This window comes from Nematolebias whitei, chromosome 17, assembly GCF_014905685.2.
Source record: "Nematolebias whitei isolate Nwh7 chromosome 17, NemWhi1, whole genome shotgun sequence".
In the NCBI taxonomy this organism is placed as follows: domain Eukaryota; kingdom Metazoa; phylum Chordata; class Actinopteri; order Cyprinodontiformes; family Rivulidae; genus Nematolebias; species Nematolebias whitei.
In genome coordinates this window covers 27128227-27142695 of record NC_056514.1, presented here as the reverse complement: position 1 = coordinate 27142695, position 14469 = coordinate 27128227, and the positions used below count along the sequence as shown (strand labels likewise).

Here is a 14469-nt window from a genome sequence, read left to right as displayed (position 1 = left end):
CAGTACACCTAACTGGTGGCCCTCCGCCTCCTCCCCTTTACCGGGATACATTTTTGTAGAGTAGGACCCCCGACCCAGCATTTACAAATCAGTGAGGGTATGCAGCAGTTGGTCCGGGTCTCTTCTAGTGAGCCACTGCAACAACCAATCCCTCCAAATCTGTACTACCATTTTGAGATGAAGGTTATTTTAGGAAATTGTGGTCCAAAGCTCCTGAAAAGTTGTAGGCTTGATCCCAGTGGGCAGGCCTTTGTTCTTCTTTGGTTTTACTAGCATAGCTGTCTCACCTGTTCAGCCCTGCAGTGTGAATAGTGTAGTGTGTATCCCCTCTTCTACCCATCCTTTCTTCACACCACCACACTGACTTTTTCCATCTCTTGTTTTATTGAAGCCACATTTCTGGACGTTCTGCATAAAATCCCCCAGATGCTACACTTTCTTTCATCTTCTCATTGAGCAGGTATAATATGTTGACAGTATTTGACCCAGACAAAGGAGAATTTTAATAAACTCTTGAGTTTATGAAAAAACTGCAGAATACCTGCATTGATTAGTTGGTCTCTTCCATACTGTCACATGACATGAAGCTGAACACTTTAGAAGGACTTTGATACATGGATACAGTCCTTTTGCACTAAAAAGAGTTCAGCTTGTTCTGAACCCACTCATTATTTTACAAGACTGATAGAGCCCATTTAACCACATTATGTAACTCTATATTAGCTATCTGCATACAGCACGTTGTACAACACATCAAGGGAAAGTATTTACAAACCAAACACAATAAATACACCATCTTAGTTTACACTTCCTCTTGTCCTTTATTGGTACATGCTGGTTCAAATCCAGAAAACATGGAGTTCAAGCCTGCAACTGCCATACTGGACTCTGCCAAACTGGTCACTGCTTCATCTTTCTCCTCTGCCTGTATTCACCAACCTCGGGCGTCCCCCTAACAATCACTCAAACAATTGTTGGCCAGAAAACACGCACAAGAAAATGCTCTGACAAGTGAAAATTCAATAATGTGAAATGCCTGAGTAATTTTAGAGCAACTTTACTGACCGGTTCTTAATGCTTATATGATAAGTCAATGAATTTAAATCCACAGTTTTGATGTTCGGTGTTGCATATCTGCTGAAAAGTTCTTTGTAGTAAGATCATATCTTTTGGGGATTTAAAAAAAATTTTTTTTTTCATTTGAATATTGTGCGTTACACCAGGCAGAGTTTATTTTTTCTGCTTTTAGTTCTGTTTTACACACACACAAACTACCTATACTAATATCACAAGCTTGTTAAAGGTGTGAGGCAGTGGTCAGGCGGTGGCTCGGCTCCTGGATCTGCAGTGAAACAGCTCCTTGGGAAATTTAACAGGGAATTAAGTCACCCCAGGCTTCCCTTGCAATTTCCTCTTCGTGACCCCTAGTCTTTTTCTCTCTTCACTTCACTTTTTGGGTTTCTTGATCTGCTGTTCTTTTTTATATCAGTCCTTTTGAGTCTTTCATTTATTTCCTTCATGTTAGATAAACAAATGTTGTTGCCAGTCCAGTCTGCATCTAGTTTTCATGTGCTCATTTTTACGTACTGTCCTCTTTTTATTGTGGTTAAGCTGTTTACCTTCATGCATAAATTAAGATTTTAGCTTTAGATTTGTGTTTTTAAGTGTAAACTAAGGATGCACAATATTGCATTTTTGGCCAATATCCTTTATGCCAATATATTAAAACTTATTTGGCTGATAACCGATAGCAATTCAGATTTTTTTTTCTCATAGACCTACTTACAGAGACTACATAGCTTTCTCTGCTGTGGAATTAAAATGCTACATTATTCTGCATGGTCTTTGTCAGTTTGGCCTGCTGCCAAATGCAGATTCCAAAAAGGGAACTGAAAATAATGTAACACTTCAACTTGGATTATGTTTAATGTCAAATTTATTCATGAAATTTACTTTCTCTAACACAATGACAACACTCGAACAGTCATACAAAAAGTCCTTTTACATAAATATATATAAGGGGTGCACCGATTGCAGTTTTCTGTTTTCTCTAAAAAGTCTGACCTGCCGATTCTGATTTTGGCCGATACCAATTTTGTTTTATAAGCGACACTGTCAAGTGTTATAAGGTCACAATGCACCTTCAATTTTCCAATATTATTTTGTTGAAAAACATACCCTTGAACAATATCCTAGAAACAATACAAACTTTTTTTAACTGGCCATGAGGTAGTGCTCTGAAATATAAATGAAGTTCAGACAATTGTTGTTAAAACTAAAAAAATCTGTAAAATCGGTTTCTCATGTAAGTATTCGTCGATTTCCCAAAATTAAGGAAATTGGGGCCAATAAATCATCAGTGCACCCCTAATATATATATATATATATATATATATATAATACTAATATATATATATATATATAATATAATCTAATATATATAATCTAATATATATATATATATATATATATATATATATATATTAACAGCACCTTTTATATCGGCGGTGAGTTATTTTGATGGAATGGCTGATGTCCGATATTTAACTTTATCGCTAATATCGCCCGATACCGATATCATGCAGATAATATCGTGCATCCCTAGTGTAAACCTTTGACTTCAGCTAAGGTGAGTCCTTGCAACTTGGTCAAAACACACATTATTTAAATTGTTAGGCTTCTTGATCTGGGACCTGAGCCCAAATTTTGTACCATAAACATGCAAATGTGAGCTGGTATAACAATAAAAAAAAATCCTTGTATTCTTGAATTAATATAATCTGACGAGTATTTAAAGTGATCGACCAAATCACTGTATTTTTGCATATTGTGACTGTCAGTATCTTGGGATAAATTTATATTTATCTTGAACTAAATTGTCCAAAAGCCTCTGAATTAGCAAAAGTTTGCCTTTTGCAACAGGACACTGACCAAAATCAGTCTTCAAAAACCTTCCTGCACTTCTTCAGGAAACGTGTGGGGATGAATTAAAAGAAATTTGCTCCCATGTGCCAACTGTTGTGCATACAACACACTTTACTGTAAGCGAGCACAACTTGGCCACAGACAAAAGAGCTGAGCTCTCTAGCAGCAGCGAGACAGCTCGGTCTGAAGCCGCAGCAGAAAACAAATGATGTTGTGGAGGCAGTCATGGCAGGAAAAGAACAGTTAGAGTGGAGGCTGTCTGCCTCTTGGTGATGCAAAGCAGGATTAAAAGTTGCTTGAAAGTGGTGTTCTGTGTGCATTATTTTAAATCTGAAATAGTTATTCCAAATTGGAAATTACATATGAAGCTCCAACTCCAGGTTTGACCTAAGCGAGGATGTCTGGCATGCTTGGTTTATTTATTTCTTTATTCATTTGACACTCTTGATGATGGGTGCAGTTACAAGTGTCTAAGTGTGGGGATACCAGAGCTGCTGAACATACCTGACTCTTCAGGGTGTTTATAAAACACACTCAGTCCAGTTGATTTAAATGTGCTTTTGTTTGAGCTGACAAATTGCACATTTGTTCTTGTGTTTTGAGCAGATTTTTCAGCTCTGTTGGCTTCTGGAAAGAAAACTATCTCTATAAATGGTTTTGTAGAATTTCAGGCAGGTATTTAAGCAATTGATAATATTTTAAGAATTAAACAATTTTTCTGACTTAATGCAGACATACTAAAAGTTTGAGGAGAGTTTATAGTAACACATAATGTAACACTTATTGCATTTCACTTCAGCTGTTTTTGTGTTGGAAGACATTTTTAGTACCGTGTTTTTCGGACTATAAGGTGCACTGGATTATAAGACGCAATATTAATGAACGGGTCTGTTTTCATACATAAGGTGCACTGGATTATAAGGCACATTAAGTGAAACAAAACAGTCAGATAAGTCAAACTTTATTCAACTAATTCACAATAACTCTCAACATTGTTCAGATGTACCACATAAAATCTGTTTGAGGTCAGTACGCACAACCAGAATTAATACACAAGGCTCACTGTCAATTTTTGAGAACATTAAAGGATTATAAGTGCGCCTTATAGTCCGAAAAATATGGTAAATAGCTACTTTAACCTGTGAATTTGAATAACATTTTTTAAACTGTTCAAAAAAAAAACCTCTGATTTTCAATGCTCTAAAAATAAAACAGAAAAAGACGACTTATAATAAAGTAAATAAATGATAGATTAAAGATGTGTAGCAAGTCGATCTACAGCTTTAAATACTGACACTGTTGGGCTATTCTAACATGAAAAAAATCCAGCAGACACTTCTCAAGAGTCTAAACCGTTAAATAAAGGTTATAAATTAGTACCGTTTCTAATTAAAGTACACAAACATTGTAAACAAACCAAATAAATTATATCACAATCAGCCTCAAGAACCATTATACTTTTTATGCATTTGTGGATCCTGTTTTTAAACTTATATAACACATAATTATAGCAGAGAATATGTTGTTAACAATTGTATTTATATTTATAGTGATTTCAAGAATTCATTTTAAGACCCACAGTAGAGTCCCAACCCCAGTTTTACAAACTGCTGCTCTAAATTACTGTGAGCGAAACAGATTAGAAGACTATTAATGAGTGCTGGTTCTCCAAATCTGTAACAAAAATAATTAAAACGGTTTTGTTTTATGTAACACAACTTTAGTTAAGTGTTTTATGAAGTGTGCTTTAACAATAGGTTTAGTCTCAAATTCAAAACTCTGAGACTCTTTTGTTTCGCAAATACGACTCGAAGACGGTTTGAAAATATACATGAAGTGATGGAACCAAATCATGGATGTCTCCTATAACCTCTGCTCTGAGTGGCAGATTATTCCCAGCCAAAGCCGAATTTCCAGGACGCGTCTAAAAGTAGGTTTCATGCGAAACAATGATTTTATTCCTTGGTAATCAGCATCGTGGGAGAGTGTGCCTGGGGGCAGATCACTGTTAAATGATTAGTCTATTCACATGTGAGTGCATGTGTTTCATCAATTCCAGATAAAACTTTGTGGCCTTGTGCAAGTTTTTGGTATTATGGTACTTTAGTACTACAATGGTAAATAAAAGTAATTTAAACAGAGTAACTGCAGAGGAGTGTGTATGATTAAAAGAGACGGAATACAGGGAGAGGATGTCAGCATGTCAGAGAGAGAGAGTGTGGGGCTGTTCAGAATCTAAAGTGTTCAATCTATGTGGTTGGATTTTACCGAGAGCACTACTGCTTCTCCAGTTTCCTGTGTGCTAATAAATGCTTCTGCTGTGATACACATAATGGCACGGGCATGAGTCACAAAGTGTCTGCGCTTTAGCGTTTGTAATATGTGTATCTTTGTGTCTGTGTAACCCATCTCAAAGTTCAGTAGTGTGTGCCGTGCCTCCCTGTGCTCTGTGCTAATCCTCTCCCAGAATGGCTGTTGCCAGGCAGAGAAATGACTCACTGAGGGGTCTGATGGGACCTAAAGGACATATACTTACTGATGACGGCATGCTATGCGAAGCCATTATCATTTTCATGAATGCCATTTCTTCTAATATTATTATTTTTGAAATCTCAAGTTATTCTCAGCTCTTTTGTTTTTGAGCTGTTGGTAGTTAAACTTACCAGTAACACTAAAAGAAGGTTTCCAACAGTAATATTTTTTATCTACATAGCTAAACTCATTCCTGAATGCACAAACTAACACAAGCCACAATTCTGTATTTATGGTTCCAGGGTTAATAAAGCTTCAGAACAACCAACTAAGCTGAATTGGATGATCAGCGGTAATGCAATCTACATGCCGGATGTATTGATGTTAGATGTCCTGCACAGGACTTGCATAACAGAGCTCATCTACAACTAGAGAAATTGTATTTCCTGCAAAAATGCAGTATGAATGCTTATTGCTGAAGAAGTTGCAGAAAAATAGCTGAAATTAGCTAAAATGATGCTGAATTGTAGCTGAAATTGAAGAACAAGCCTAAATAAGCAGAAGAAAGCAGAAAGAACACATATTTGCTGAATTATGTTTAAATAAGCAGAAATGAGCACAAAATGAGGAAATTAGCTAAAAAAAAAAGGCTGAAATTAGCACAAAAAGGCTGAAAAGTAGCTGAAAAGGCAGAAAGAAGCTTAAACTACCAGAAGGAAGTGGAAATAACTGAGCTAAAAATTGTGGAATTAGCAGACAATGCTAAATTAGCATAAAACAGCTAAATAGTAGCTGAAATAACAGAAAATAAGCACAACAGAAAAAATCTGAAAGGAGCATTTTTTCTTCTTCCTTCGACTGCTGCCTTCATCAGGGGTTGGCCACATTGAACTAAGTTTGACAACTGCCATGTCTTCGCACAAAGACATGACATTTGTTTTTATGCCGGATTCCCTTCCTGACGCAACCAGACACTGAGCTACCACAGCCCTCTGTGGAGCAGAGAGCTGCTATCTAGGGCACTCGGGGGAGCAGATGATGAGGGTTAAAGGCCTTGCTCAAGGGTCCAGAGTGGAGCAAATGAGGATGGAGGCAGGTGTGGGTGCTTCACCTATCCCGCCCACATTTTGATGTTGTCGGTACCGGGAGTTGATCCAGCGATCTTTTGATCATAGGCCCACCTTCTCTAACCTCTGCACTTCCACTCCCTTATGAAAGGAGCATAACAAGCTGAAATTACCATAAAGAAGTTAATTAGGTTGAAAGTAGAAAAAATTACCATGAAAAACTTGAATTTATCCAAAAACAGCTGAAATAAGCTAAAAATGCAAAAAAAAAAAAAAAAAAAGGTAGCTGAAAAGGTATAACAAGCTTAAGTTAGTAGAAGAAAGCAGAAAGAACATGTTTGCCCAATTAGGCTGCAAGAAGCCGAAATGAGCACATAAAAGTGGAAATTATCTCAGAAAAGCTGAAATTAGCATAAAACAGCTAAATAGTAGCTGAAATAGCAGAAAAAGCTGAAACTTGCAGAAATAAACTGAAAGGAGCATAACAAGCTGAAATTAGCAGAAAGAAGTTAGAAGCACAAAATGTTTTAGCTAGCATTAAGAATCTGAAAGGAGCACAAAACAGCTGAAATTAAGTGAAAGTAGATTAATTTTTTTTTTATTCACACAAGGAAGCTGAAAGAAATTGAACCAGAACAAAATGTGAAAGGAGCAGTAAAAGGTTGTAAACAGATCAAAAGATTTGAAGGATGTAAAATGGGTTCAGTTCATTTTCCACAAGGCAAAAAAGGCTAAATATTTCAAAAAGCTAAAGTTGTACCATTACCAAAAGTCATAGCACCCTTCTCCTGAACAAGTTGAATGTTTTCTATGATTTGTTGAAGTAGCTTGAAAACTGCGGGACGAGAAACGTACCAAGAAACGTTCGGAAGAAAAACGAATCGCAATAGTGTGAATGCTTCATAAACATTCACACTATTATTTTCTTCTATCTTGTTGTTTTCTTATTTGTGTCTGTACTGGATTACTGTGAGTACCTTTGGGGTGTTTTCCTGCCATCAAAGTGACTTTGTGTACATGTGTTGATGCTGAGCTTGAAAAGAGTTCGTGTGAAGCCAGCTGCTCGATGTCGATCAAAAGTCACGCCACATTCCCAAAAGTCTCTTTTAGAGTTCGAGACGCATTTGTAAACAAAACACTCTGACCTGGAGTTTTCCTTGCGACATCCATCATCTCTGTCGAGCTGGAGGCGTCTGTGTTTGTTGTTTGGAATGAACGAGGAAATTTCACTCCAAGTAACAAAGTTATTGAAGAAAAGCATAAAGGAATGTTTGTTTTCTTATTGTTGTCACAAACTTTATTACGTGATCTTGGCTGCTCTGCCACAAAGATAAAAATCCAGATTTCCTCTTGTTATCACCTGCACGTTTGAGCTTTTCTCTCCAAAAATGTTTCGAACTAATGGGGAACAGAAATGTGTCACACTTATCTGAAAGTCTCTTCAAAATGACTGACACAAAATTAGGTCATTTGATAGTTTTTGTGTTTTATGACTTTACATGTTGTTTCCATCTTGACCAAGAAACAAGTATAAGGAATGTTGTTGATGACTTAACCTGACTTATTAATGTTTTTAAGCTTGGGCTTTTTTTAGGAGGTGTGTCCTTTATGACTTGTTTGTATTTCATCTTCCCGTCTGCCCCTTTCCCTTTAAACGTGCTGGCTGGTATGTCTCCTTTCTCTGGGGATGGCTCTGATCTGACAACAGCTTGGCCTACACCCCAAGCAGGAAACCCATCCCACCGAGACAACTAGCTGGAAAGCCACTAAATGCACCGTGTGTGTTTGTTTGTGCTTTTCAAATCCCTGTTTTCTTTGCCAGTCATTAGTCACAGATTTGTGTGGACAGAATATAAAAATCATAGGAATGTAGCGTTCACCCACTTCTTTTCCTGTCACAAATTAAAAGCAGTTAAATGGGAAACCGTTGTGATTACATGAAGCATTATCTTCTCATTAAACTTGCATTGCACCTCCCCTCCACATTCAATAACTACTATTGATTTTGTCTGATTTTGTAATATCCATTCCCACAGAAGACGTAAGTGCTCACTTAGAGTGCTTCAAAACGTTGCCTTAATGGGTTTTATTTGAAATTTGTGCCACAAGAAGCCCGTCCGCAGTTTGACTTAAGCACACAAGGACAAAGAAGCAGACGATCTTTCTGGATAAGTGTTGCCTTTTATGTTGGATGGATTTTGCTTCAAGTACAGTTTGATCTAAAAGAGGAGGCTTCCTTTTAAAGGTCAAAATGCTCCCTCGATCTCAGCTCCTCTAGGATTTCTACTTGCTCTTTGCTTCTCATTTGTCCTGTCCTCTGTTCTTCAGCTTTCAATTATTCACCTTCACTGTACTGTAACATACCGGACTGTCTCGCTCTGTGTGGAACCTTTTCCCACCTCTCTTTCCTACAGTTTTGTACCTCAGCAGCTTTCTTCCTGGTAATTATTTCTTTTCACACTTCGACACTGTTCCCTCAGGAGGAAATTGCTTCTGAAAATGACCACAACAGAGGAGCTGATGACAATGACTTCAGATTCAATTATCCCCCTAAATCCTACATGAACATGTAGTTGCATACAAATGTTATACTACATGCGATTAGCTTACAGTTTATAAATGGATGCTGGTTTGCTTTTGATTTAAATTCCCAGTAAATGATCTATTTTTTGGTCTTCCTTAACAGGTTACCAGCTGTGTGCAGGACAGAGAAGAAGTCAGTCTAATTCACCCCGCGAAAAAGCTCCTGTTGTCCTGGCCTGGATGTGTTCGTCTCAGGGAGTCTTTTTGTCCATTCCACGTCGCCCTCAGCACCAGCCCAGCCAGACCTGACTTGAAACACTGTCCTAATCCCTTGTCTTGTCATCCTTCTTATCCACCCAGGTAGGGCTACATTTTCTCTGTAATAGAGTAAAACATTGTGTGAGATCTGCAGATGCTCTTGATGTAAATATTGTTCACGGTGTAGTGAATATATATATATATAAATTATAACAGGATGTTGTAAAGTTGTTTTTTAATGCTCAGACTAAACTAGCAAGTAAACTTTATTTCTAGGTTGTATCGTGCTTGTGATCAGAGGACATCATTGAGTTCTCTGTTGACTGGAGCACTACTAGAGGCCACAGTTGTACTTGGATCCCGCTCTGCTCTACCTTGTCCTTTACTCCAGAGCCCAAACAGCCACGCTGTGCTAAAAGGTGGGTGTCATGTTTTACTTAATGTATAGACATATGTATTATATTATTTAAATATATATAACTAGGCCTGTCGCGATAAACAATAAATCAATTAATCGCATGATAAATTAAAATTATCAACCTCATTTTCATTTATCGGCTTTATCGTTTCTTCGTGTCTCTCTCTTTCTACTGGACACTGGATGATAAAAGGCTCAACTCCAGTGCTCTTCACTAATAACTCCCTTTCTCTTTTCTCTTTAAAATCCATTTTAACCATCCAAAATTGCGTTTTTGGATCATTAAAAGTAGCTAAGTTGAGAAGCTAAGAAATGAGCTAAGCTAACAGGCCGACCTCGGGGAAAAAACCTTCCGTCTTGTTGAAGCTCCAGAATTCACGGTTGAAACTCGTGCCTTCGTGTAAAAAGTTTTTCTCTGCAAAAAGAAGCTGAGAACAAGGAAGAGGGCCGGCAATGGAGGAGGGGCGTACCAAAGAGACCATCTAATCACAAGCAGAACTGGTTTGTTCCACTTTGGAGTAAGCTGTTGGCGGAAGAATCAGTTTTGTTGTGTGTTTCCTTGACTGATGAAGCCTTCCGGATCGAAGGCGAAACGTTTCAGCACAAAAAAAGAAACTGTCCAGATGACCTGACTGAAAAATGTTGGATTTTATAGCTGGATTATTGAGCATGGACTTTGTTGAAGCTGAGAACTTCATCCATCCATCCATCCATTATCTTTACCCGTTTGTTCCATTTTGGGTCACGGGGGTCGCTGGTGCCCATGTCCAGCAATCACTGTGCGAGGGGCGGGGTACACCCTGGACGGGTCGCAAGTCCATCACAGGGCCACATAGAGACAAACGAGACAAACAACCATTCACTCTCTCACTCACACCTAGGGACAATTTAGAGTTACCAATCAGCCTAACATGCATGTTTTTGGTCTGTGGGAGGAAACCGGAGTACTCGGAGAAAACCCACGCATGCACGGAGAGAACATGCAAACTCGACCCAGAAAGGCCCCTGGACCGGGGTTTGAACCAAGGACCTGCTCGCTGAGAGGCAGAAGCTCTACCAGTTGCGCCACCGTGCTGCCCAAGCTGAGAACTTGTTTACTGATTTTTTTTTTTTTTTAATTAAAAGCTTTGTGTGACATATGCTATGCTAAAGAGCTCAAATCACACTGACTGATCGCCATTTTGAGAACCAGAGATAGACAGCCCATGTCATGTCAAGGGGCCTCCCTCCCATATTTCTTAAAGAGACACGCTGCTCGCTCCCTCACTAGCCATCCTTCGGTTCAAGCAGTCTTTTACTGCCATCCAGTGGTCACAAACGGTACTACATGCAAAACAAATTAACAAACATTTCTTCTTAAATTTGACAACAATTATTGATAAATAATAATGAATAATTATTGATTATTTACACATTTCAATCAATACTATCATTTATCGCAATAATTTCTGAGACAATTAGTCGCCCAGGAAGATATGTTATCTTGGCGGGCCTATATATAATATATTTTGGAATTTATCTTACATTGGCTTAATTAACCCTAATGAGCATTGATTTTCAGGTGAACTTGCATAGTCACAGTATTACAATTGTTAAATTTACTGAATAATAATTAAACAGTGGACAATTTTGTTTATTGTTCATCCCCCCCCCCCCCCACTAAATCTTTAGTAGGGTTCCAGCTGTAGCAGACAACAAAGCATTATAATCAGTTGTTGCATCTTTAACATAAAGAGGTGGATAAATTGTAGAAGTAGTAGTGTGAGCTTTGGGTTTCCATTGTTCTCTTGAGGACTCCTGCTCTACTCTTTGCTCTTTTCCCACATCATTCTTTTAAACTCAGCTGGATCGAGCTTGTTTGGGGTTTGCAGTTGATCTTTGTGGTTGCTCTGTCCTTCTTTCCTTTCTCCTTTTTTCCACATTTTGATGTCTTTTCTCTCTTTGTACACTTTTTTTCTTTTCCCTTACAATGTCTAATTTAGAAGCACATTCAAACAAGTTTTCAGAGTGATAAACGGACAAAAAAAGACTTCAGGGAAATGTGGAAGTAGTTTAAATGCACAAACATGTACCTACACTATTCTTGTGTTGTGTTTTGTTAAATTCAGTTTTCAATTCAGTTTATTTTTAAAGTGCCAAGTCACAACAGAAGTATCTCAGGCACAGAAACATTCATATACGTAAAACGTAAATTAATAACATTACAGTAGTCCCTCGCTACTTCGCGGTTTGTTTTTCTTGGACTCGCTCTATCGCGGTTTTTCAAAATAAGATTGGGCATGACACACAACTGGCTGATTGATGGATGAGCCACACAATCCTTACCGCTGGGCTTCAGGGTACAGATCCCCCGGGATAAACGAGGGACTACTGTATTTATCTGATGAGCAGACTGCTTTGAGTTTAACTTCATCGCAGACTCTCATCTTGAGCAAGCATGAAGGCGACAGTGGAAAGGAAAAACTCCCTCATGAGGAAGAAACCTTTAGCAGAACCAGGCTCAGGACAAGCGGCCATCTGCTTTGATCGGCTGGGTTTGAGAGGAACAGATACATAATGGCAGGTCAAGAATCACATGTTAAGTTTGAAATGGTATCAAATGAAAACTATTCAACTTCAGCAAATCACTTGAGGGAATGAGATCAGTTTGTCCTCTAGGAGTCTAAGCCTATGGCAGCATAACAAGCCAACCCTAACTATAGGATTTATCAAAAAGGAAAGTCTTAAGCCCAGTCTTTAAACTGGACAATGTATGGTATGGTATAAAGTTTATTCATTTACAAAAAAGTACAAAACAATTCCATAACGATATAAAAAGATACAAGAGATATAAAATGAAAGGCAGCAGAAAGAAGAAAAAATCTTATTATATCTGCCCCTTTTTTCAAACAATTATTTCAATCATAATAATCTTCACGTAACAGAACAAAATGAATAACTCTTTCTAATTTTCTAATTCTAGTACAAAACGCACACTAAGCTACTTCATATATATTTTTTTAACAATTCAGTTTTGATCTTTTTCTTAAATGTACACATTGACTTGGCATTTTTAACATCACTCTCTCGACCATTCCACAATCCAACTCCTTGGATTGACTGACAGTGTGTCAGCCTTACGGTCAGAAACTGGAAGTGGGTTCCACAAGAGAGGAGCCTGATAACTGAAAGAGCTTCTTCCCATTCTTCTTTTGGAAACTCTAGGAACCACACGTAAACCTGCAGACCAAGAGGGAAGTGCTCTGTTAGGAAAATATGGAACAATAAGATCTGTAATATAAGATGGAGCTAGGTTGTTGAGGGCTTTGTAAGTAAGAAGTACGATTTTGAAATCTATTATGGATTGTTTAAATTATTCCTGCTGAATCTTTGTCCATGAAATGCTTTGATAAGTTGTAGAATGTTTTTACCCAACGTGTTGCTAAATTAAACAAAACAAATTGCAAGCTGATTCTACGGCTCCTCTTCCTGTCATTTTTTGTGACGTTTCTGTCTCCATAAGACTTAACGATCCAGCCAGGCTGGTCACTGCATAGTTGTTCGGCTGGTATCTGTGTGCCCACCTTCTCTACAATGATGTTACGTATGACTTAAATGTAAGCTGATCCTGACATTAATTTCCACTGGCACAGAGCCAGGGGACAGACTGTCTCTGGCAAGATCAAGGAGACGTGCACTTTGGTGCACACACAGGCACACAGAATTATTCATTTCTGTGTTTGTTTCTCTGTGACATGCTCTGGTATTAATCATGTTAATCCCAAAACTACGTTTCTTTATCAAAATAGCTTTATTTGAAACTTTTATAAGCACACACGCACACAGAGTGCATTTTTTTTCAACATAACGCTGCGTTCTGTTCTGATGGGTATTGCAGCGAACAGAAAGAAAGAGTGCAGAAGATTTGGCAGGAGTAGACATTTAGACACACTAAACATCGTGGGCTTCCTGTCTAATGTTCTCTGTCCCTGTAGCTCGTGTTAAAGCAACACAGACGCAGAGCGTTGTTCAGAAGCACCAATGGGCAGCCACACTGATGTGTTTTTTAAAAGCTGCTGAACTCACACCACCTGGATCACTGCTGCTTGAGGACACTGATGTTTGTTGATCTAGAAAGCAGCTCGTCTCCTGAAATTGCAATGACAGAGATGCACATTTAGCTTCACTTGCATGACTAAAGAGAAAGACAGGAAACAACGAGCTGTCAAATCTATATTACAAATGACAGCCAGGTACTGACCGTGTGTAAGAATACAAAAAAAACTCAAACTGGAATCTGAAATCATAAAAACTAAACAAACTTGTCTTTATCTGAGTTCAGTTTCAAACTTGGACTGTGTTGGTGTATTTATTACTTTCTTTCCTTTTTTGGTATTGTTCCTCTCTTTATTGTTTCAGTGTAACAACTGGGTTCTAATCTGTAGGACTTAAAGTCCAGAACCCCTTTTTCCTTCTTAATCTTAGTTATATAATTCAGCAGATAATACAAATATGTTTTGTAATAATATGTTTCTATATTTAATTATTATTCTTTTTTAACATGGCTTTAATTAACAAGTATGCACACAATAAAATATGTGAGCTAAAAAAAGTTTTTTTTAACACTGCTAATTCTACATAAAACAACATTGTTTAAATACACAAAACAAGCAATATCAAAATTGTAATAAAACATTTGATTTAAAAATATATTTCCTGAGATATACATTTTCCTATGTTTATTTGTGAACAGGTGTGATCATAAACACAGTTTGATGAAAGTGGGGCATTTAAAGACTTCGGTGACTCTGAACACAAATTGTTTTA

The 14469-nt window shown here is 37.8% G+C and overlaps 1 protein-coding gene across 1 annotated transcript in view; it reads left to right on the top strand.

Annotated features, from left to right (window-relative positions):
- plce1 (phospholipase C, epsilon 1) overlaps positions 1-14469 on the top strand; it is a 79396-nt gene that overhangs the window by 20575 nt on the left and 44352 nt on the right. Inside the window, exons 5-6 of the mRNA XM_037691434.1 lie at positions 9151-9347; positions 9522-9664. Coding sequence (XP_037547362.1) covers positions 9151-9347; positions 9522-9664 — 340 coding nt within the window. The remainder of the gene's footprint in view (positions 1-9150; positions 9348-9521; positions 9665-14469) is intronic.